Source organism: Doryrhamphus excisus, linkage group LG15 (genome assembly GCF_037039965.1).
Source record: "Doryrhamphus excisus strain RoL-2023G ecotype Guam linkage group LG15, RoL_Dexc_Guam_v1.1, whole genome shotgun sequence".
Taxonomy (NCBI): domain Eukaryota; kingdom Metazoa; phylum Chordata; class Actinopteri; order Syngnathiformes; family Syngnathidae; genus Doryrhamphus; species Doryrhamphus excisus.
Genome location: NC_136371.1, coordinates 1,096,148 through 1,121,789, shown reverse-complemented (window position 1 = coordinate 1,121,789; position 25,642 = coordinate 1,096,148). Strand labels below are relative to the sequence as shown.

The 25,642-nt window shown below is 42.6% G+C and overlaps 1 protein-coding gene across 2 annotated transcripts in view; it reads right to left on the bottom strand.

Annotated features, from left to right (window-relative positions):
* The window catches only part of LOC131104679 (glutamate receptor-interacting protein 2-like), a 29,073-nt gene extending 3,845 nt beyond the window's left edge, over window positions 1–25,228 (bottom strand). The window contains exons 1-20 of one of the 2 annotated variants that reach the window (XM_058052127.2): window positions 24,916–25,228; window positions 21,474–21,554; window positions 20,644–20,779; window positions 18,506–18,651; window positions 18,351–18,434; window positions 18,201–18,276; window positions 16,519–16,664; window positions 14,761–14,908; window positions 14,514–14,683; window positions 9,893–10,024; window positions 9,542–9,703; window positions 8,600–8,786; window positions 5,199–5,344; window positions 5,027–5,107; window positions 4,162–4,225; window positions 3,683–3,828; window positions 3,460–3,604; window positions 3,048–3,187; window positions 1,749–1,931; window positions 431–584 (exon numbers count right to left, since the gene is read on the bottom strand). In XM_058052127.2, the coding sequence (XP_057908110.2) occupies window positions 431–584; window positions 1,749–1,931; window positions 3,048–3,187; window positions 3,460–3,604; window positions 3,683–3,828; window positions 4,162–4,225; window positions 5,027–5,107; window positions 5,199–5,344; window positions 8,600–8,786; window positions 9,542–9,703; window positions 9,893–10,024; window positions 14,514–14,683; window positions 14,761–14,908; window positions 16,519–16,664; window positions 18,201–18,276; window positions 18,351–18,434; window positions 18,506–18,651; window positions 20,644–20,779; window positions 21,474–21,554; window positions 24,916–25,144 (2,756 nt within the window). In that variant the 5' untranslated portion in view covers window positions 25,145–25,228. Of the gene's footprint in view, window positions 1–430; window positions 585–1,748; window positions 1,932–3,047; window positions 3,188–3,459; window positions 3,605–3,682; window positions 3,829–4,161; window positions 4,226–5,026; window positions 5,108–5,198; window positions 5,345–8,599; window positions 8,787–9,541; window positions 9,704–9,892; window positions 10,025–14,513; window positions 14,684–14,760; window positions 14,909–16,518; window positions 16,665–18,200; window positions 18,277–18,350; window positions 18,438–18,505; window positions 18,652–20,643; window positions 20,780–21,473; window positions 21,555–24,915 lie in introns of both variants that reach the window. The other variant, XM_058052126.2, reaches the window with a different exon arrangement.
* Between the last annotated feature and the right edge of the window lie 414 nt (window positions 25,229–25,642).

The following is a 25,642-nucleotide window of genomic DNA, read 5'->3' as shown; positions in this document are numbered from 1 at the left end:
AAGTAAATTCACCCTCCAAAAAAAGCAGAACAGTGAACACAATAAAGTGACAGGAAATAAAAGAAAAAAAGATGTACAAGAAGACACATGGCTGACGTGTCCTGGTGTGTTTTGGTGTGGACATGAAAAAGGCGACACACCAAAAAGCTTGTGGGGGAAATTAGTAAAGCAGATCAGAGAGAGAATACCTAAGAAAGAAGAGAAAAGGACAGTTTGGACAAGCAAACAACATGAAAGCATCATATGAAAAGCATATTTGTGTATCAACAATAAGACTCCCGCGGCGTCTTTGTCAAAGACGTTAAACATGGGAAAAACAAGGAAGAGAAGCTGGCAGAACTACACTCCAATGAAAGAACTTACGCCACACTGACATAAAAAGGAGGCAACAGGAAGGAGACTTGAGCAGAGGAGAAAGCTGAGCTCTTACCCGGGCATCTTGTCCCAGTCATCCTCTGTTAGTCTCACGTCATAGAGCCCCGGTTGCTGCAGCAGTCCTGCAGAGCTGGACCCCACTGGGCTCCTGTACTTTGTTCTCCTCCAGTCGTTCGAATTGAGCAACATCTCTTTGTGGAGATATGTTCCTTCCACGAGAACAAGGTGAGAATTATCATTAACAAGATACATAGAGATAGAGATAGAGATAGAGATAGAGATAGAGATAAATAGAGATAGCGAGATAGATAGAGATAGCGAGATAGAGATAGATAGAGATAGCGAGGATAGATAGATAGCGAGATAGATAGAGATAGCAAGATAGATAGCGAGAGCGAGATAGATAGAGATAGCGAGATAGAGATAGTGAGATAGAGATGATAGATAGATAGCGAGATAGATAGAGATAGCGAGATAGATAGAGATAGAGATAGCAAGATAGATAGCGAAATAGAGATAGATAGCGATAGCGAGATAGATAGAGATAGCAAGATAGATAGAGATAGAGATAGCGAGATAGATAGCGAAATAGAGATAGATAGCGATAGCGAGATAGATAGAGATAGCAAGATAGATAGAGATAGAGATAGCGAGATAGAGATAGATAGCAATAGCGAGATAGATAGAGATAGCGAGATAAATAGATAGCGAGATAGCGATAGAGATAGCGAGATAGAGATGATAGATAGCGATAGCAAGATAGAGATAGATAGCGATAGCGAGATAGATAGCGATAGCAAGATAGATAGAGATAGCGATAGTGAGATAGAGATAGATAGCAATAGCGAGATAGATAGAGATAGCGAGATAGAGATAGCGAGATAGATAGAGATAGAGATAGCAAGATAGAGATAGATAGCGATAGCGAGATAGAGATAGCGAGATAGAGATAGCAAGATAGAGATAGCAAGATAGAGATAGATAGCGAGATAGAGATAGATAGCAATAGCGAGATAGATAGAGATAGCGAGATAGATAGAAATAGCAAGATAGAGATAGCGAGATAGAGATGGATAGAGATAGCGAGATAGATAGAGATAGCGAGATAGAGATAGCGAGATAGTGATAGCTAGAACAATAACAATATACCTATATCAATAACATAGCAGTGAAATTGCCAACGAAATGTCGTTGCCAGGCTCCCATATAATAATAATAATAAATAATAATGTGGAGAATAAATAGATGACATCAAATATGAACAACAATGTACAGCATAAACAGTAATTTGTACAAATAATGTCAATAATTTAGAATAAATAATAATAATTGAAAGTAAAGAAATGGGCATAACATGGAAAGCATTGCCTCACCTTGGGTACTGTAGCCGGCGTCGCATCCTGAGCCATCCCAGGAGCTCATGGCAGAGTCAACACTGGGCACGGTGGCAGAGTAGATCTCGGAGTGTTTGCCGAGTCTCTGGGAGTCCATCAGTTCATCGTCGAGGTCGCTCAGGAACCCGGTTTCTCTGTCCAGAACCCGCTTGGCATCATACTCTGGAAGTGAGCATTCAACACGGGAGGGAAATGTTTATTTAGATACTCGGGAATCAGTGGTCAGCAACCTTCTTGAGGCCAAGATTTGTTGGTCTCGGCGTGAACCCTTGATCTCCCCTACGTCACCTCCACCCCAGGGTATACAGTATAGGGTTCCAAAAAAATGGAGGCACTTGTGAAGCCTCTCTGACTTCATCTCCAAGGCCTCTAACATGTAATGTCCTTCTGATGTACTACTTCCTGATCCTATCCATCCTGGTCACTCCCAATGAGAACCTCAGCATCCTCATCTCTGCTACCTCCAGTTCTGCTTCCTGTCTTTTCCTCAGTGGTACTGTCTCTAGACCAAACAACATGGCTGGTCTCACCACAGTTTTATATACCTTTCCTTTCATTTTAGTGCATTTTAGACTCTTCTATCACTTTTCTCCACCCGTTCCATCCTTCCTGCACAAGCTTCTTCACTTCCTTTTCACAATCTCCATAGTTCTGGACTGTTGGCACCAAGTACTTGAAATTGTCCACCTTCTGTATCTCTTCTCCCTGTAACCTCACTCTTCCACTTGGGTCCCTCTCATTCACATACATATACTCCGTCTTGCGGCTAATCTTCATTATTCTCCTTTATTATTATTGTATTGTTTGTACTCAGACCAGGGTTCAATTCCACCCTCGGCCATCTCTGTGTGGAGTTTGCATGTTCTCCCCGTGCATGCGTGGGTTTTTTCCGGGTACTCCGGTTTCCTCCCACATTCCAAAAACATGCTAGGTTAATTAGCGACTCCAAATTGTCCATAGGTATGAATGTGAGTGTGAATGGTTGTTTGTCTATATGTGCCCTGTGATTGGCTGGCCACCAGTCCAGGGTGTACCCCGCCTCTCGCCCGAAGACAGCTGGGATAGGCTCCAGCACCCCCGCGACCCTCGTGAGGAAAAAGTGGTAGAAAATGAATGAAAAAATAAAAAAACAAAAAAAACAAAAAAAAACTTAAACTGTATTATGGAAAGCAGGAAGTGAACAAATGTAACAGTTAGTGATTGTTTGTACTCCATTTCTGCTCATTGTTCAGAATGTGCATGCTTCCTTTCTATGAGAAGGAGGCGAGGCCAACATACGCTCTGCTTGTTTCTTGATCTTGAGGGTGACGGACTCCCCGGCCATCTGCAGGAGGTGGATGGCCTCGCTCAGTGTTTTGCCTTTCAGACTAACCCCATTGATAGCCAGCACACGGTCCCCTATGTGGATGGCACCGGTCCTGCAGTTTGAGGAGAAGAGGAGACAAGAGATACCAGACATTGCTGACAGTCAGCACGGGTCCGGAGAAACTGTCCGGCTGCCAGCGTGCAGGCAGACACGGAGAAAGAGGCTTCTTGTCATAGAAAACAGAAACGAGACGGCCATTGTTTACTGTCTCATTCAAGTGAAAACATCTACACAGCGGTCATTAAAATCGTTTGTGTGCCTAATGTAAACATCCCTGTTGTGTCATCTTAAAGAAGTACTTGGACTCCAGGTCTCGCCGCTCACCTCTCAGCCAGGCCCTTCTTGGTGAGACCTGAAATGACGATGGGGTCAAAAGGTTCCTCGGTACCAGAAATGGTGATGCCCAGTGGCCCGTTATATCTCTTCAGCTCTACTGTGTAGATGATAGATCCTGACATCTCCAGCTCATCTGGAGAATACACGATCACTCAATGTAACGTACTGTACATTTATTATGAAACATGTTTTATATTGAAATGTTTTCTACCAAAGTTGTCCTCGTCCTTCTGGATTCTGAGCTTGACCATGTCCTCCGCCTGCTCCAAGACATGCATGGCATCCTCCATGGTGCAGTTCTCTAGACGCACGCTGTCGATGGCCAGCAGCCTGTCCCCAGGCTCCAGGGTGCCGGTCCTACAAGCAGAAAGGGGACCATACCGTGACCAAGTGGAAACAGGGGAGCTGCTCCTGATTGGCCTTATGAATCCTATTAGTATCTCATTGGGATCATTGGGGGTCATTGGGGGTCACCGCAACGTCGCCTCTAATCAACACTGAGCTCTTGTGAAATGTTAGCACTCTGCTCTACTGGACTACTTCTCATTGTCAATCCAATTATGCTTGCATAGTCACAGAAATATTTGGTTCACAAATAATCCCTGAACCTCAACCTGGACAATACAAGTACTAGTACTACAAGTACTATACAAGTGTAGAGTCACGTGTGTGTGTGGTAAAATAGCATACCTGTGTGCTATGCTGCCTTTTCTGATGTCGGAGATGATGAGTGGTTTGCTAGGCTTCTTACTTCCTGGTGAAAAAAGAAAGAAGACATTATTATTATTGTAATAATCAAGATGGATAAACTGTGTATTGTGGTTGTTTTACAGTTAATATTAATATATACACACATACATATGCATAAATACATATACACATATATATATACATACATATACACACATATATCCATATACACACACATATATACACACACACATACATATATATGTTGCTTGTTTTCACTAGGTTCGCGAAGGTGCTGGAGCCTATCCCAGCTGTCTTTGGGCGAGAGGCGGGGTACACCCTGGACTGGTGGCCAGCCAATCACAGGGCACATATAGACAAACAACCATTCACACTCACATTCATACCTATGGACAATTTGGAGTCACCAATTAAGCTAACATGAATGTTGTTGGAATGTGGGAGGAAGTCGCAGTACCCGGAGGACCCCCCCCCCACACTCCCCATAGACACACAGGGAGAACGTGCAAACTCCACACAGAATCAGAATAAGACATAATAATAATTTAACAATATTGTTGTATATTTAAGTGGTAAAAAGTGTTGAATTTCTAAAATGAATGTAGATAAAATATAAGGAACTCTTATAATCCATTTGAGTTCTACACAGCTGGTACTGCTACAAAAATCACAATAATGCACATATCAAATACCTCTATGATAATGTGATAAAAATATTATCTTTTTTTTTAATTAGATAGGTCATTTTATGAACTAAATCTGTACATTGGTCCTGGAACTAGGACAAACATACCCACAATTGAACAATACCGCCCCCTGCTGGACAACCTGCTGCCAAACTCACCACTGATGGTAATGCCCAGCTCCATTCCTCTTCGCTTGGGTAGTTTCACATGGAAGGTACCACTGCTGGGAACTACAGACTCTAATAATACAAGAATACAACAAATAATACAAAATACACCATCAGGCTGCCTAATAAGAAGAAACTGAGTCGTTCCAATAGTAAATTTTACCGGCAACATCAAACTCGATCTCCACTGTGACCTTATTGGTCAAAGCAGAATCTCTGAGCAGCTGATGGGCTTCCTCCAAGGTGCCGTCTTCAGTTGGGATGCCATTGATGGACAGGAGTCTGTCTCCTACCTGCAGCAATCCACACCTGGACACACAAATGCAACACGACACTGGCACTCACTGTAAATTCATTCATGGGGGTGGTGCTGGAGCCTATCCCAGGGTACACTCTGGACTGGTGGCCAGCCAATCACAGGGCACATATAGACAAACAACCATTCACACTCACATTCATACCTATGGACAATTTGGAGTGGCTAATTAACCTAGCATGTTTTTGGAATGTGGGAGGAAACCGGAGTATCAACAAACTCCACACAGAGATTGGTGAGGGTGGAATCGAACTTGGGTCTCCTAGCTGTGTGGCATGTGCGCTAACCACTAGGGCACTGTGCAACCCATATAGTAGACATTAATTAATTTTCTACTGCTTTTTCCTCAAGAGGGTCACAGGGGTGCTGGAGCCTATCCCAGCTGTCTTCAGGCGAGAGGCGAGGTACACCCTGGACTGGTGGCCAGCCAATCACAGGGCACATATAGACAAACAACCATTCACACTCACATTCATACCTATGGACAATTTGGAGTGGCTAATTAACCTAGCATGTTTTTGGAATGTGGGAAGAAACCGGAATACCCGGGGAAAACCCACGCATGCACGGGGAGAACATGCAAACTCCACACACAGATGGCCGAGGGTGGAACTGAACTCTGGTTTTCGAGCTGTGGGGTCTGTGCGCAAACCACTTGCAGCCCCTCACTGGAAATAAGCAGCTAAAAAGTAAATGAAAATATATTTTAGGAAGTAATATCACAACACTGCTTCCTGGTAATACATTATACTACACACAGAGGCTGTCATCTTATCTAGTACATTATTTGATTAAAAAAAGCACATTACAAAAGTGATGTTTTTCGGAAAACATCTTCCCATTAATAAACTCTCTGGTCAACTCCATGCCCAAGACATTTAAAGCAGTGTATCAGACGATATCGGTGAAAAAGCACGGTATCAATTATCGATCCGCACCGCCCTCGCTGCAGTATCCACAACAATGTCTGCCATGTGTGGGACCTATCTTTGTAATAGTGATATAAGTTTTGCACCCCGCAAAATGAGCCTCAAACATGTCACATGTGTGGCGAGTTTGAGGCCCCGGTCCCAACTCGCTATATTTGGAAGTGTAGGCAATATTTGGGGATGAGTACCGCCTCAGTACGGATTTGGGAGCATGCAGACACAAGTTTGCAACTACGCGCAATGAGATATTGCTAATGTTTTGGTCGAATGTAGGCAATGCTGACATACTGTAAACACATGGAATCTATGTGGGCTATAAAAAGCGTACTAAAATATTGGCGTGTAGGTTTCTCATTAAAATTAAAAAATGATCTTATCCTCCAAAAATTGCATCACACCTACACCAGGAATAAGTATTATAATCGGTGGATCCTTGTCATGAAATATGACTTCTTACTACGCCACCGCTGACACATGATTAAGTCTGTGATGGCTAAGATGCTGACATCCCAGTGGGAGGTTCCACTCCAGTCACCACTGCCCAACTGCTGCTTGACTTAATGGTGTCACACGGGGGAGATGACCCTGCGCTGCTGGTGCAAATGCCATCATTACCCTCACAGGACAAAGACGCTAGAAATGCACATTAAAACCATAAGAACACATCAAACAATTGTTGTTGCCTTGCGAGGACCTCAATATTTACTCTCCTAATGAAAATAACCTTATGTCTTATGAACCGAACTTGGTCAGATGGAGTTACCATAAAATTGGTAGCTCATGCCTGTGGTACTCATCCTCTGTCCTGGGTGTGTAGGAACGTAATACTCTTCTCAAAAGTGTCCATTGAACACTTCACCATAGCCACTTTGGTTCCCACATTATAGCTAATGGTTGTCTAATCGCAATGTCCGTGACAGGAAAACGATATTTTAATGGTAATGGTTTTATTTCATTTGAACATGCATCAGATTCCAATTGAGTGCATCCCATAATCAGTTCCCAGTTCCACATGTCCAAAAGGAGTAGGAAGAAGCAAAGCTTATTAAATCCTACCCCTCCATCTGGTACTTTTACAATCACTAACTGTTACATTTGTTCACTTCCTGCTTTCCTAATATAGTTAAAGTTGTTTTTTGTTGTAATTTTTAAATATTTTTTATTTTTTGTCCCGTAGCGAAGTACTGGGTGATATGAGCATCCAATGCCATAATGGGTACCATAGTGCGTGTCAATATAGTGATATATATAGCACATCATGACTGGTTCAAGACTCTTCATCCTTGTATTTAGCAAACATCAACTGCTTGTATTGTTTCTTGAATTGGCTCATCGTTGTGCATTGTTTGATTTCCTTACTCAATCCATTCCATAGTTTGATTCCACATACTGAAATGCTATGGCTAGCATAACGTAGTCCTAGCATAGAAGTGTTTTAAATGTACTTCTTCCCTGAGATCATATTTCTCCTCTCTTGTAGAGAAGTATTGGATGACATTTTTATCTAATTGGTTATTTTTAGCCTTATGCATTATTTTAGCTGTTTGAAGATGAACTATATCAGCAAGTTGAAGTATTTGTGATTTTAGAAATAAAGAGTTAGTATGTTCTCTGGAGGCGGCATTATGAATTATCCTTACTGGCCTTTTTTGGAGTACATTTAGCGAGTGAAGATGGACGATATAGGGCGACACTTCCTTGTTGTCACAGCCAGGATAAATACAAGTACGTACCAGTTTTTAAACCGCTATAGTGTTGTAGTTATTGCGATCCGCGCATCTCAACGTGTTCACGCACACAACAATGGACAGGCGGGAACGACAGCAGAGAAAATAACTGCCAGCGATTTGTGAGGTCTGATTTCTTTCTAGTGGTAATTTTTCTGATGCATATTGTTTGCAACTAGCTGGAACTACTTTCCTCAGCACTGAAATCCGACCAGAACTCGGCTCAGGACACAAAGAGTGGGGTGAGTCGCTGTTGTCGGACTTCACTGCTTATGGGGGGTGTCATATAAATTCAAACTATCCCTTTAAGTGAGTTTGTTCATGTTCATTGATCAAATTAGTTTGGCTAACAAAAGATAAATGCGCATAAGGATTATTTTCTTGAGTTATTTGTATGCGGGCCTCATTTGTATCAGTATGATGCATCTGGAATGTGACTGCCTTCAAACCAAACACTCATGAGGCTAAACTTAGCCTGCTGGTGTGTCACTGCCTGGCTGAATGATTAGCGCTATAGAACATTCCAAGTTCAAGGTTAGAACATATATATATATGATTTTCCATTTCCTGTTTGAGGTGTCATACAAGTTACCTCTCAGCTGGGCTGTCAGGCTCAATGAAGCGGATGACGGGGGGAGCCGAGAGGGTTTCTGTGGCAAAGACACCCCCCTGCAGCTGGATCCCGAAACCTGTGAGCGGATCCCCCCTCAGCATGACTTCAATGGCTTCCACGTGAAAAATTTGACCCCCGGGGCCCACAGAACTGGATGCGAGGGACACTGAGGGAGCGAGAGTGACATATTAGTGCAGACATGGCAGATAAACAGTAAGAAAGATTGTCTATAAACACACACGTGGAAATAAACGAGTCATTTTGACATCAACCATCACTTTTTATATCAGCAGAGACACACTGACTGGATGAAACTACAAGTCAAGGTATTAACGCTAATTTATACCTTTACAAATCTATAAATAGCCACAAAAACACTTTTTGAGTGTTTGCATTAGTCTCTACCATATGTGTCACCATCTCAATGATCATTACCCACAATGCAACAGTCACTCACTAGGGTCACGGGCATGCTGGAGCCTATCCCAGCTGACTTCAGGCGAGAGGCGGGGTACACCCTGGACTGGTGGCCAGCCAATCACAGGGCACATATAGACAAACAACCATTCACACTCACATTCATACCTATGGACAATTTGGAGTGGCTAATTAACCTAGCATGTTTTTGGAATGTGGGAGGAAACCGACGCATGCACGTGGAGAACATGCAAACTCCACACCCAGATGCCTATGAAGGGAATCGAACTCAGGTCTACTAGCTGTGTGGTCTTTTACAAAATATCCCAACAATCTTTGATCGATCGGACACCCTCATATAATCTATATTTACCTGCATTTATTACTTATAAAAAATCAGCAGTGTTTTCCTTTAGTTTTGACCAGCATTCATCTCTACAGTATTTTTCATTTCCCTCAAATGCAGCATATAAGTTTGAAATCCTTTAACGAGTTTTGTCACACATGAGCTCTTGTAGTCCTTCTTCCTGTTCCTCCTCTTTCCTGTGGAAGTGCGGGGGCTGGTGGGTGCGGCGGGCGCCATTGGGCAAGGCAGCGTGTTGCTCCCCTGGCTGCCGAAGCCTGACGTGGCTGTGGAGGAAGGGGAGAAGCCACCACTCACCAGAGCTGCAGACATAAGACATTGTTCTATACTTATGGAGAGGCCGCTGTACAAAATGTTTCATTCAGTCAGCTTGTTCGGTACGCCACATAAAAAGGAACGTTGATGTTTTTGCGGGTTGGAAGCAGACAAAGCAAAAAGGCTCCTGTGACGACGTCTTGCCAGCAGCGGAGCTGTCACAAACGATCACTTACGTTTGCAGTGGTCCTGCTGGTTGTGTGGGTGGCTTTGGCCGCTCCATGTCTTGCTGTGGCTGGCGTGGGGAGGCAGGCAGAAGTTGCTGCTGCTTTGGTCCCAGTGATGATGGCTGCTCTTCTGAACTTTCACTGCAACGGTAAAGAAGCACTTATGATTAAGGCAGACCTGATCTCGTGTTGTTGCACGTTTCTAAACCCCTACCCGTGAAATCAGAGGTCTAAAATTGGACCAAAACATGCACATTGCCTGGAGGATTATTCAAAGCAGAGTAATTGATATTTAATGTTTTCCGTCACGGTGCGCTAGGATGAAATGCTTTGTTTTAATGTGTTCTCTTCACAATGTTCCATACGCACACAATAATATGAGAAGTGGTGAAATGTGTAAAAATGGAACCTTACTTTTACTAGCAAACTTCCAAAAAACTGCGTTGACGTTAGAGATTATATTTAGGATGTCATTTTCTAGAGGGGTGATAAGGTGCTCAGCTAGTTGACTCTTAGGCATGATGCTGATGTCCCGCAGCGGAAAAAACATACATTGGCTGCTGGAAAGAATGTGGCTGCTGGACCTTAATGGGCACAGCTGAATGCTTAGTGTCTAATGAGGTGCCATGTTTGAGTGCCTGCATCTGATTGGGTAAGTGGATTGAACACTTGATGGGAACAACTCAACTAATGCTGAGAAGTAGGAAATATCCCACTTGGATCTTCAGAAGGTTTACAGTTGAAAGTAAACAAAAAACATGGCTGACAATGTCAAAAAGAATTACAACAGACTAGTAAAATCTAAATAAAAAGTACAAATTTACTTCAATGAAAAACTAAAAGTATAAAAAATAAAAACAAAGACATTTAAGACAGTAAAATATAACAAGTAACAAGTAAAAGAAGAAAAGCAATAAATACACATAAGTAAAAAAAACAAAAATAAATAAAACCAATAAGAGAAACATTCATTCATTCATTTTCTACTGCTTATCCCCACGAGGGTCACAGGCATGCTGGAGCCTATCCCAGCTGTCTTTGGGCGAGAGGGGGGGATACACCCTGGACTGGTGGCCAGCCAATCACAGGGCACATATAGACAAACAACCATTCACACTCACATTCATACCTATGGACAATTTGGACCGGCTAATTAACCTAGCATGTTTTTGGAATGTGGGAGGAAACCGGAGTACCCGGAGAAAACGGGCACGGGGAGAACATGCAAACTCCACTCCAGGGTAGAATTGAACTCGGGTCTCCTAGCTGTGAAAAATAGTCATCAAAATATTAATTTCCAAAATTAATACATAATATTTACATAAAATGTGATGTTGGTTGTAGTTGCAGATCGTTTACCACAAAGAGTTTTCCCCTACTTATTAGAAAAAAAAATGGTATCTGTGATTAAACGCGATTAATTGTGAGTTAACTCCAGACAAAATGTGATTAATCACAATTAACTGTTTTAGTCGATTGACCGCCCTAATCTGTACTGTGCTCCAAACTGAAGCCAGAAAATGACACACTGCATGTTGTGTACAATGAATGTGTACACGTTGGCAGGTCTGCACTAACATTGAAAGTACTCCCTGCCTCTCACACCACCCTTGACAGTTCATGCCTGCCCCCCCCCCCCCTTTGAGCAGCACTGAGTTAACTGAATGGTTGTTTTCTGTGTCCTGTGATTGACTGGCGTCCAGTCCAGGGTGAACCCCACCTCTTGGCTCCAGCTCCCCCATGACTGTGATATGGATAAGCGCTATAGAAGACTGACGCTGGGTGTTTAGAGTCACACGTACCAATAATGTGCGACGTCAAATTGCTTCATCTTGGTGAATATCAAGTCCGGATTTGGACTTCAAGTGACAAACCAATGCACTTCCTGTTCTTGCTTGGAGGTTAAAAACAGCAAGCCTAAATGCCTGGAATGCACGGGAGCCATTTAAAAGAAATCAGCTGATGTTGTGTGTGGGATGCACCTCGCTAGCTAACGAGACAGATTCATTAAGCCATGTCACTGCACACTGACAGTAATCCTTTATCCTTCTTCAGTGGGGGTCTAATATGTGACTTGGAGGATTTGCTGCAAACATGTATGATGGCACGAGTGCATCAGATGCTAGCACGGCGCACGGACCCGCTTTAATCCAGCCACAATAAATCATCTTGGAGAAACAGCTCCTATCTGATGGAGCTATTTTTAAGCTAGACGTACCTCTGGTTCTACCATATCTTACTTATTGTGTGGAAATATGGGCTAATAACTATGAAAGCAATCTTCACTCGCTAAATGTACTGCAAAAAAAGGTCAGTAAGGATAATTCATAATGCCGCCTACAGAGAACATACTGACTCCTTATTTGTAAAATCACAAATACTAAAATAATAATGCAAAAATAATGCATAAGGCTAAAAATAACCAATTAGCTAAAAATGTCATCCAATACTTCTCTACAAGAGAGGAGAAATATGATCTCAGGGAAGAAGTACATTTGAAACACTTCTATGCTAGGACTACGTTATGCTAGCCATAGCATTTCAGTATGTGGAATCAAACTATGGAATGGATTGGAATTGGAATGGAGTCAGGAAGTCACCTCGTACTTCGGTACGTGACAAAAATAAAATAAAAAATAAAAAAATAATAAATAAATAAATATTAGGAAAGCAGGAAGTGAACAAATGTAACAGTTAGTGATTGTAAAAGTACCAGATGGAGGGGTAGGATTTAATAAGCTTTGCTTCTTCCTACTCCTTTTGGACATGTGGAACTGGGAACTGATTATGTGATGCATTCAATTGTAATCTGATGCATGTTCAAATGAAATAAAACCATTACCATTACCATTACCATTACCATTACCATTACCATTACCATTACCATTACCAAGAAGAGGTTTATTTAAGAAATGGTGTTTTCAAGCTGGACTGGTGTGAAAAATACTATGAATCTCTTTGCGGCTATCAATTTTATACATACTAACACACTATAATAACACTTCTTGGGGACAAATGAGCTGTCAAAATGCGGTTTTATTTTTCTAACATACGTGTGACTTTGTAGAAAAAACACTAACAACCTACAGCTGCGTTGTCACCACATGTGGTTTGTAAAAAAGAAGATGGAAGGCAAAGTGGACAACGTTACCAGGGGATGAAGAAGCACGACGTGAAGCGCTGGATTCAGCAAGAAATGTCATCTTGCCTCTTTCTGCCCCTCCCCTTTTCTCACATGCTAAGCCCTCGCAGCTGCCGACCCATAAATAAGTCTTCAGAGCATGAACAAGAGTGCATGTACGTGTGAGTGGTACGTTTGAATCCATGAGGAGCCCAGTGTGGAACCTAAGGCAGAGGGATTGTGTTCTGTAGTGCACACACACACACACACACACACACACTAAGCCATTCACAGGTTGAGAGATTGAATGTGATACAGGTTAGATTGTCGGCATAACATATACGTATTCTGCCTATGTTGAATAACCGTTATGGTTATTATTGTGGATGTGATGTGGAAAGGTCAGAATACAACCTTAATAATAAACATATGTTTAAATGAATACCTAGCATTATTAGCTTACGAATGAGCCAGAAACAATGGCTGTGTTCGAAACCGCATACTTACCTACTACTCTTTGAGTATGCAGTGTGTCTACACTGGCAGTATGCGAGAAGTTCCTGAAATTTTGAGTATGTATCATCAGCTTACTACTCATAGTACTGAAATTACCCAGGATGCAACGCGACATGACGTCACCTCAAACAAAAAAAATAAAACTACTTTATAACTACATTTTTTGTATGAGAAAAATAAGGGGGTGTTTTATTTTTGAAAATAACCTGAAGTGCGGGGCTGCACGGTGGTCGTGTGGTTAGCGCGCAGCTAGGAGATTCAAAGATTCTGGGTTCAATTCCACCCTCGGCCATCTCTGTGTGGAGTTTGCATGTTCTCCCCGTGCATGCGTGGGTTTTCTCCGGGTACTCCGGTTTCCTCCCACATTCCAAAAACATGCTAGGTTAATTAGCCACTCCAAATTGTCCATAGGTATGAATGTGAGTGTGAATGGTTGTTTGTCTATATGTGCCCTGTGATTGGCTGGCCACCAGTCCAGGGTGTACCCCGCCTCTCGCCCGAAGACAGCTGGGATAGGCTCCAGCACCCCCTGCGACCCTCGTGAGGAAAAGCGGTAGAAAATGAATGAATGAACCTGAAGTGCGTTGCTCACTTTGGCTAACTTAAATTTTGCCTTATTCGTCTGAACAAAATTGTAAACGGTTGGTATTTGGACAAATAAATGTCACACTCAAGATCTAAACGGCCACTTTCTCGCCTGATTAAAAAAAAAAAAAAATCTTAATAAAGTGCCGTAATTAAAGAGCTAAAGTGAAATCAGCTTCAGCCTGTCGATTTCGGCTCGGGTAGGAGCGCAATGGATTGTGGGTTATCATGTAGTACGCTTTGCATACTGTTGGTGGATGAGTATGCAGTAATGCCAGGGCATATATCGTCATAAAACCTTCACACTCACATTCACACCTATGGATTTAGAGTTTCCTATTAACCTAACATCTCTCATATTTATTTCCTATTTTGGTGTCCCCCACTCCCAAAAAAAAAAATAATTACCTGTGTCTTGTGGCCGGACAGGTAGCCTGCTCTGACTGGATGGTAGAATCTCCAGTTTAACAACATCAGTGGTGTTGCCCAGAAGCTGCAAAGCCTCTATCAGAGAGCAATGCTCTGTGCTGGTTCCATCTATAGTCAGCAGAACATCGCCTGCGTTCAACGCTCCACACCTGACAGGAAAGGATAGCGTATGAGAAATATTTTTTCGCGACTGAACCGTCAGAGGTTATATAAGAGGTGGCCTTACCTTTCAGCCACGCTGGCTGCCTTTATCTTGTCGATAATGATGACTTGTTTGTTCCTATATATAGATGTGGTGAGGCTGAGGCCCAGGCTGGAGGAGGCACCTTTTACTATTTCCACCAGCAAAGGACCCGAGGCTTGTTGTACAGCCTCTGAAAGAGATAACACACACTTAACTAATTCCCACAAGAAATCCACATTGCTTTATCTGGTCATAGTATACATCCGGGTTTCACTGTGGTGTCAAATCCTTCCAGTACTCACACCCCTCTGCTGAACTCCCAGTCACTTCGTTGCACTACTTCATTGCACTACTGTACTGTTACTGTTATTATATCTTGTCGCATTCATACTGTTTATAATCTGTATAATCTGCAATAGCCATACTATACTCATTTATATCCTTGTATATATCCACACTGTATCATAGTCATAGTCTGTTATAGTTTGTACATATATCTGACCATTTACATATTCTATTTCTTCATTTATTTACTAAAAAGGTATTTATAAATTTGCACTTCTGGTTGGATGCTAACTGCATTTTGTTGCCCTGTACCGGTGACGGGAGCAATAACAATAAAGTCGAATCGAATCGAATCGAATCTAATCTAATCTAATCTAATCTAATCTAATCTAATCTAATCTAATCTAATCTAATCTAATCTAATCTAATCAAACCCAACCCAACCCAAACCAAACGAACCCAACCGAACCGAACCTAACCTAACCGAACCGAACCGAACCGAACCTAACCTAACCTAACCTAACCTAACCTAACCTAACCTAACCTAACCCAACCCAACCCAACCCAACCCAACCCAACCCAACCCAATCCAATCCAATCCAATCCAATTTAATCTAATCTAATCTAATCTAATCTAATCTAATCGAACCCAACCCAACCCAAACCAAACCAAACCAAACCAAACCAACCGAACCCAACCGAACCGAACCTAACCTAACCTAACCTAACCTAACCTAACCTAACCCAACCCAACCCAACCCAACCCAACCCAACCCAACCCAACCCAACCGAACCTAACCTAACCTAACCTAACCTAACCGAACCGAACCGAACCTAACCTAACCTAACCTAACCTAACCTAACCTAATGTAACCCAACCGAACCGAACCGAACCGAACCGAACCCAATCCAATCCAATCCAATTTAATCTAATCTAATCTAATCTAAAAAATATAGTGGAGGTGAAAGTGGGAGTTTGGCTATTTGACATGAATTAAACATCGTAACTAAAGGCATTACACGTCAGTGAGGGTAAGGCTCTGGGTATGACTTATATAGATATTAAGTCACAATATTGTGACCTCTATTCATTTTTCCCATTATTTTTCTCTATTCTTTTCCATAAATCTGCCAGGAGTGCGGTTCAGCTTGTCATCTTGTCGCTGTACTCTCACTGGAGCTCCGAGGGACACAATGCCAAATGTTTGTCAACTGCTCACATCCAGCATTTTTATATAGGTCATGTTGAAAAAAAAAAGTGCTTGTTAACAAAGCAAAGTCCTGCCCAGAGAGGTTGTACACTGTGATGATACAGGGGAGAGAGAGAACGACCACACATCATGGTAACTCATCCACACTTTCCCTGTTGCTCTCGGGCCCAAGTGACTCCCCTGGTGGCATCTCCAGCACTGACACTCAACCTCGTCCACGCAGCCAAACGGCCACGTTATTTACCCTCAGAGCAACGCTGCCCTACCATGCCTCCACATATTCTCTGTGTGTGTGTGTGCTCACCCATGACAGAGATGTCATACTCAATCAGGAACAAAGCTTCCTGGCCGCTCTGCATCAGCATGGTCAACGCGTCAGCATGCTTCTCTCTGTTTAAAGGCATGCCGTCTATGCTCAATACTCTGTCACCAGCCTTTAACGTGCCCTCCCTTGAGAAACATGGTGGGAAAAGACAGGAGAGGGACGGCATTAGCAGGCAGTGGAAAATGCACCAGACAATCGTTAAACGTTCCACATGAGCGTTCCCTCACAGGTGAGCTAAAGGCGAAGCCAGATAAAAAGTCTGATGGCGCCTCAAGTTTGTTCAAGTGTTTTGGTGCTGACAGTTTTTTTTTGAGTAAAAGGAGCACGGTGTTGCATTCACAAGGAGAGAAACCATGGACGTTTTGCTTTGGAGGTAACATTATTAACATTATCATTATTACCATTATTTCATAGTTGGATACGCCAATAATGATGATATGAATGAGGAAGTTGATGTGACAATAAAGGAAATCATTTTTATTGTCAGTAATTGTCAAAACATTAACTGGTTGTAATGGAATCAAAATGGAAATTATAAAATAAGCGAAGCGGTAATCAATGAGACCGCTGACGTACATTTTAGACTGGAAAATAATTCATTTATTTATTCATTCATTCATTTTCTATCCTCACGAGGGTCGCGGGGGTGCTGGAGCCTATCCCAGCTGTCTTGGACCCTGGACTGGTGGCCAGCCAATCACAGGGCACATATAGACAAACAACCATTCACACTCACATTCATACCTATGGACAATTTGGAGTGGCCAATTAACCTAGCATATTTTTGGAATGTGGGAGGAAACCGGAGTACCCGGAGAAAACCCACACATGCACGGGGAGAACATGCAAACTCCACACAGAGATGGCCCAGGTTGGAATTGAACCCTGGTCTCCTAGCTGTGAGGTCTGCACACTAACCACCTGTCCATCATGCAGCCTACATAGCTAACAGGAAGCAATAAATAAAGCTTGGAAAACACACATCTACAAGTTAAAATATTATGTGTGGAGTACCCCAGGGGTCAATACTGGGACCAAAACTGTTCAACTTGTATATCAATGACATCTGTAAAAGTACAAAAGACTTAAAGTTGGTATAATTTGCGGATGATACCACTGCCTTTTATTCCGGAGATGATTAAAAAGCTCAGATATTAAATAGTCATATTAAAACAACGGTTTGTTCATAACAGATTATACTTCAACCTAAGTAAAACTAAAGTCATGCTGTTTGGTAATAGCAGAAAAGATACGTACAGTACAAACAAATACAAATAGACGGTGTAGACATTGAAGGGATGAAAATACATTTATGGGGATCAGAATCGATGAAAAAATTAGCTGGAAATATCGTATTAGAAATATACTGTCACAATGCGAATGAGCCCGCAAGACTGTTTGGTTTATTAATAAATGTATTGCAATAGAAACAAATGGGGGGGGTAGGATTTTGATATGCTCATTCCTACTCCTTTTGGGCATGCGGAACTGTGAATTATGTTACGTATTGCATTGTAACTTGATGCATGTTCAAATAAAATGAAACCATTACCATTACCATTACCATTACCATTACCATTACAGGGATGAGCAAAGCCAAGCCCCTCCTCATTCTCCAGTTCTGTACCAATCATCACATATCACCCCATTCATGTCCGTACCTGTCAGCCGGACCTCCCGGTCTGACATGGGTCACCACCAGAGGACGGGACCTGCGCCAGTCTTCATGGTAGCCCCCTTGGTTATAGACACACTGTAAATGATTGCAACACGGGATGATAAACAATAACAAAAGACTAACATCGACTTACCTCTCATGACAAACCCAAAACTGTTTCCCTCTTTGAGCAGACACACCTCTGTGGTTTTGGTTGTGACTCCTGAGGGAGTCTGGACTGCTAGAAGAAAAGTGTATTTTATATACTACTGTATATATCTAAAATAAATGTGAGGAAAACAACCATACCAAATGGAGGCAGCTCGTATTCCACCTCCAGCACAACTCGTTCTCCGATGTTCTTCAGCAGGCTGATAATTTCATCATGACGAAGCTTGGACAGGTTGATGCCGTTGACTGACTTAATGTGGTCCCCTACATTCAGCTGGTCACTCCTGGAATGGGGGGGGGGGTACTTCATTAAGTCACGGAACACACTTTCACGCTCCAAATGCCTTTCCCCGCCGCCACCAATGATCAACTTGCTACTTATTACTACTACTTACTGTACTAGAAATCATCATTGCTTGCAATAATTAGCGTGTGCAGCCCTAAAATATACACGCCATCTCACATGTGACAGCCCGTCATCTTGTAACTCATAGCAAAGCTAATTAATTGAATGCTTCTGACCCCATTTCTTTTGTCACCTTCTAGCTCCTGCCAATTGATGCCACGGGCGAGACGTGCAGACATGTTAAGGAGCAGCGTTGATTGGCCTGTCATCCGGTCTGCTCGCATCACACAATGTCACCGCTCGTCTCTCTCCTGTCTTCCTGCATGACTCCCCACTCACTAAATTAGCTAACGCATCCACACAAGCATGTCACACGCAGCTTAGTCATCGCAAAACGTGACTTTTCCCACATTTTGTCCACACATGGCTGATGTTGTAATCAATGCTCAGTTACAAAAAAAATATGTAACCTTTATTTAACTTTTAGCCTCATTGAGGTTGACATTTTCTGGAATTTCAAGTCCTTCTGCGGATTATTCCACGCCATAGGGGCTGCAAACTCAAACGCTTTTTTCCCTACCCTAAAGGATTCCCTAAGGATTTACTATTAATCCTATAACTTTTTATGGGAACATGCTTGTTTGCAATTTTTAGGAAATTATCTCTAAAAAAAGGTCCAAGTCAATTCAACATCAGGAATAAGTCTGATCCTGCTGCAGTCATGATGCATCATATATAAAATGAGAAATGCTTACACTGTTTCTTTATAAAACAGGACTTATTCTTAGCCACCTGAGGAGACTCCTTATGGAGTCTGCATATGAGCATATTTGGTCTGTATGTGCAGCACTGAAGATTAGGTGTTCAATATTGCACCCCAATTATATACGTCATGTGCTCTCATGATGTTCTCAGGATGTTTGAATTTTGAATTTTATTTACACCCGTAATGGTTTTCAGCATATGATCGAAATGTACACTTCCTTACTTGCTGTAATTAAGAGTTTTCACAGAAATATGTCATTTATATGTCCGATATGGGGCAAAGACACAGCAATAATCCAAACTCCTTACACAAACTCCATAAAACATATGCATGTTAATACTGCAAGATCAAAAACATATGCACACAAACCCCCAAAACTGGCAGCATGAGATGAAAATGCTGCAAGTTCACTGAACAAAGCAGAAGTTAGCCAGGCTGCCAGGGGAGACCTGAGGAATGTTCATCTTTGACACGAGCAGGATGCCCAGGAAAAACCTGGATGACTTTATTAGAGAGTCAGAATGAACAGAATGAATTTTTCCTTATGTCTTTGTAAACATTCATTCATTCATTTTCTATACCGCTTATCCTCACGAGGGTTGCGGGAGTGCTGGAGCCTATCCCAGCTGTCTTCAGGCGAGAGGCGTTGTACACCCTGGACTGGTGACCAGCCAATCCCAGGGCACATATAGACAAACAACCATTCACACTCACATTCATACCTATGGACAATTTGGAGTGGCCAATTAACCTAGCATGTTTTTGGAATAGCTATGAGGCCTGCGTGCTAACCACTTAGTCGCCGTGCAGCCCCTTCACTGTTTTGTCTTATGTAAATAGAAACACAGAAATATATTTGTGCATGAGTAAGTGAATGGAATGCATGCGTGCTCGGTTTAAGGGAGGGGGAAGGTTACTTTGTTGAATAAGCTGGTAGAAAACGGACCATTAGGTTTTTCTGCATCTTTGCATGAACAACCAAACCCCTTGGAGAGAAATCTCAGTTGGCATCAAGCTGACTTAATGCAAGCATGAAAAGTCCTGCAGGTGAACCGGTGTAACTTTGCAGATTGCGCATGTTTGTGCGAGCAGATCTAAGTGGTGCAGACAGCCTGGCGTGGCTACAAGCTTTCAGCTGCATCACCAAGTTCATGCAGATCTCACCTGGCAGCCAGCCCACCTGGCCGTAGGTTGGACACTCTGGGCTTGCCGTCCTTATCGGAGCCTCCGGAGATGGTGAGACCGAGGTTGCTGCCTTCCCTTTTCATCAGGTCTACTGTGGTCACTCCTCGGTACTCTTCTGTGGAGAGATGAAGACGGACACACAGACATGGTATTAATGTTTGCTTGAAGCATACAGTAGGCTAACACATCCACATGTATACATGTATACAGTATGTCTATCTGACATACTGAATGATGCACAGACATGGTATTAATGTTTGCTTGAAGCATACAGTAGGCTAACACATCCACATGTATACGTGTATGCAGTATGTCTATCTGACATACTGACTGATGCACAGACATTGTATTAATGTTTGCTTGAAGCATACAGTAAGCTAATACATCCACATGTATATATGTATACAGTATGTCTATTTGACATGCTGACTGATGCACAGACATGGTATTAATGCTTGCTTGAAGCATACAGTAGGCTAACACATCCACATGTATACGTGTATGCAGTATGTCTATCTGACATACTGACTGATGCACAGACATTGTATTAATGTTTGCTTGAAGCATACAGTAAGCTAATACATCCACATGTATATATGTATACAGTATGTCTATTTGACATGCTGACTGATGCACAGACATGGTATTAATGTTTGCTTGAAGCATACAGTAAGCTAATACATCCACATGTATACATGTATACAGTATGTCTATTTGACATACTGTCTGATGCAGGTGACTGCAGATGCATGCATCAAGCAACAGACGGAAAACAAAGTGCTGCACAGTCATGTTTGACTAAATTATACCTGAAAGGCTGCGCCTCTGGGAGAAATGTGATTGGTCAGATGCCCCGGACTGCTTGTTTCCCTTTGAGTATGGTCCCTCATCTGAGGAGACAGCAAGGAGGTATGTCAGGAGGCAGCGTGGTTCTATGAAGAAAGAATCTCTGCGGCAGATGGCCAAATGAGCAAACCATTATGCACCTCATGACAGATGCCTACGCTTTTATTACCCTGATCGGCACCTTGGGTGATGCCGGGGCTGAAGGAAAGAGATAGCAACAAGCCAGCATCCTAATTTGTCAGAATACTTCCTCAACCAGAATGATCACCCCAACTCAAGCACCTGAGACCACTGCACGTTCTACGACAACCACTTATGAAAGAGTCAGAAGTCTTGAATTGCTAGCACAGAAAAGACTCTTGAGTGCGCCACAAGGATGCATTTTCAGCAAGAGGATGCTATGCGACGACTTAAGGCCGACTATTGTGGTGAAGTAACAGCATGACGTTAATGGACTGTTGCATGGGGAGAACATCATCATTTCCATGTCATTTCCAGCTGTTTCCACAATGAGTGTTTAATTTACTCTGCAGAGATAAAGTGCTTTTCTTCTTCTGTTGCAGGGCCCATTTCTGATGTACTTTAGAGTAGTCGTGGTACAGCTTGCAATATTCTCTCTTGTTTCCAACATGGTAAAGAGCCAAAACACACTTCCACAGCTGAGATGACAGCTGGGGAAGCTGAAGGTGTTGGAGTGGCCGAGCATGTCTCCAGACCTGGATCCCATTGAGTAACTTTGGGGCATCCTGGAAGTGGAGGAGCCAAGTGTCACAACCATGCCAGCTCTGGGAAGTTTGGGGAATGCTCAAGAGGATTAAGGCAGCGCTAGATAACAATGTTGGCACTTTGGACACAGTTTGAATATGTTATTTATGTTATTTAAATAGAATTGGCTGTGTATTGACTGTAAGCTGTACACTGACTACTCTCACATGTGTACGTTTTGTTGTTTTAATTGCTACTTCACTGTAGCAGAGCCGCCAATGCGAGCATGTCAACATTCAACTCAACAATATGTGTATTATTAAGGTTATAGTTTGCAGTAACAGTAACATTTCTGACATTGTAAATATAAAGTGAGTATCTGAGTATTGGATCCCACAGCTCCACGTGCATCCATTGTGGAGATGACTAAGAAGTAAATGCTCTGTCAAAACATCTCTGTACTATCTCAAAAGAATCATGAGTCTTTGTTTTGTACACAGCAACATGTGTCAGACCTACCCCCCCACCTCCCCGCCCACAAATATCTTTGGTTATTTCCCCATGATGTAAACAAGATGATGTATATTTGCATAACATGGTATTTTACACGCATCCTTGCACAAATACTCGGCGTGGTAGCTCAAGGGCACAAAAGCCCACGCAAAGTGAACGACACATCACAGACTCAGACAAAAGCCTTAATACCACGCCGACTCCCGGGGGCCTTGACAGTCCAGCAGCTGTCACCGAAGTCAAAAGGCAACATTAGCCGTGGGTTACACCGAGCCAACGTGCCGCACGTGACGGGGACCCCACTGCACCATCGAGCTTCCCTCCTTAAGGCTTAAAAAAAAAGCATCACTTACCCTCAAGATGTTATGCTGAAGCTGATTAATAAACAGCCCTGACAGTGACTCCAGCATGAGTTTGCCCCAAGAGCCGCATGTCATTAAAATACAATTGTGGACTCTGTCGAGAATATAAGAAGGCTTAATTAGCTCCAGATTTAAATCAGAGCACTTCATCACAGCCTCATCGGGATGTAGGTTAAATATGTGGCTGGTAGACGGGGGTGCAGCACAAATGGTCACGATGAATTAATGGTGCTATTTTCAGACGTCAAACTTGATTCACAACCGAGGCCCGGTTGACGCGTCTATATCCGTCCACATTGCACATGGAAGTATGGCAGCAGGCGCCGGCTGGACAAGCGTGCTGACACTCAAATTTCCTACAACCTGATCAACATTACGTTGTTGTCCGGACTGTACAGCACCCCACCTGACACGTGTGACCCAGAAAACGACAGAGCGGGGGGGTCTTACCACAGCTGTTCTTGGGGTCTCTTCTGAGACCACACAGCATGTCTGCAGCTCCGCTTTGCAGTTTGATATCTACAGCTGGGCTTCCACCTGAGGAGTAAGTTGGTGACCCGGAAGTTTCACCTGCTTAGGAAATCCATCATTTGGTCCTTGACCTCGCTCGATTGCAGCCTTGTCCTTGTGGAATGTTGGAAGGCAGGGAAGACCTGATCCTTAAATGGTCTCAGTCGCTATTTCTGTGCCCGAAAGATCTCTCTAATAGTTTGGGGTTTTCCATGACATCCGAAGCTGAGAAATAAATGCATCATTTTCTTGGCATCCTCTTGGAAAATGTTCGTCTCTTTCTACTGGATTTATCATCCCTCGTTCCTGTGCTCGTACAGACTCACACATAACCCTGCTCTCTCTTACACACACAGGAACAGAGAGAGGGAGAGAGGGGGAGAGGGCTCTATCTCACCCCCTCTCTCTGCCAGAGGGGCTCAGTGAGGCGGGAGCTTCACTGTCAACTGTTCCCTCCCACTTGCACACACACACACACACACACACACCCTTTATCCATTTTGCACCAAGTCAAACACCCTTCATTTTATGTGCACACCCACTTACCGGAACAATATACATCCAAAATGCACACTGCACTCTGCACAATTAGCACCACCTGCCCACTCAGTACCCCCCCCACCATTTCAATATTATTGCAGACCTGCCAAAATGTAGGAATTTAGCATGTAATTTGCCTCTCAAATATGCATTTAATATATTTGTTGCATTTCACCGGTGTCACTTTCCACTTCAGTGTGTACAGTACATAAACATAAATAGCATCAGTTTCTTAGTATTTCAAATCAGGGTAGCGAAGAAACATTTCTGTGCCCCAGGACAGGACAGAAAATTACTGAAAACCACTGGAGTGGAGTGACTTGTATCAATATTGCATCAGTTTCTTAAGAAATCAACTTTATTGCCACTGTCAAAAGGGTATGACCTCCATTTTAGTCACAACTCTATAAGTTGAACACTATTTAAACTGATTATACCGCCATCTTATGGTGATCTGGTGAAACTACAAGCAAGGAAGCTGAAATCAAGGTGACGTCATGCAGCAACTGTTCTAATATGCCGATATTTCTTTTTTCGTCACTTCAACACTGTTTATAGTAGTTATTTCACTGCAGTTTTTATAAGCACAAAATATAAAATCTTAAATGTTCACCTGTAGAGATGCATTAAAAATAAACGTGTTGCTCAATGTGATATTGGTTTTAAAAAAAAAAGTATTGTTTGTACTGTTAGCCATTAGCTCAGCGTGATAGCTGCAACCACAATAAAAACTGCATTATATGTTATTCTACTGTACAGATGTTTAGGCTTTTACCTTTTGTCCTCCCTCGAATGATACCCAGTCGACATCTGACAGAAAAAGAGAACATGCCCCTTTTTCCCCCAAAATGGGGGCTTCTCTTCAGATCAGGCTGGCAGGAACCAAAGGACACTTGCCTTCGTGTGAGGTGGGCCTTTCCGAATATTATCCTTGCTGACATGCTTACCGTGTTGAAACGCGACAAAAATAAAAGATTGTGTCCAGTTCTTAACTTAAATAGCATATATTATCCTGCTCCCTCCATGGAGAACTTGGATTTCTCAAGTGAATCCAGACAAATGCAGATTAAAGATCCCGAAGTCCAATGAAGATGGCTTCTCACCCAAACCACTACAAGGTGATGGATGAAATGATAGTGTGTAACCATCAGTTTGGGGGAACAGATGGCAAAGGGCTGAGGGACACAGCCTGGCCGCCAGGCCGTAATGGAAACATTCCCAGCAGGTAGTCCAGTCAGCATTGCAAACAATATGCAATATGAACACATTTCACAAAAGCACCATGTATGCTACAATGTAAAATATGCAGACATGGAGCCTTGTGATGCAAAACATGCCAATGTACATCAGTCTACAAATCATTTCTTTTTCTACAGTTAGTCTGTTGCCTATCTTACTTGTTTCAGTGTGTTAAAATCTCATCTTATGTTGACAAATGTGCATCAAATTTACTTCCTGTGTAACAAGTCGGTGTGTCAATGCCAATTTAAAATAGTCTTCAC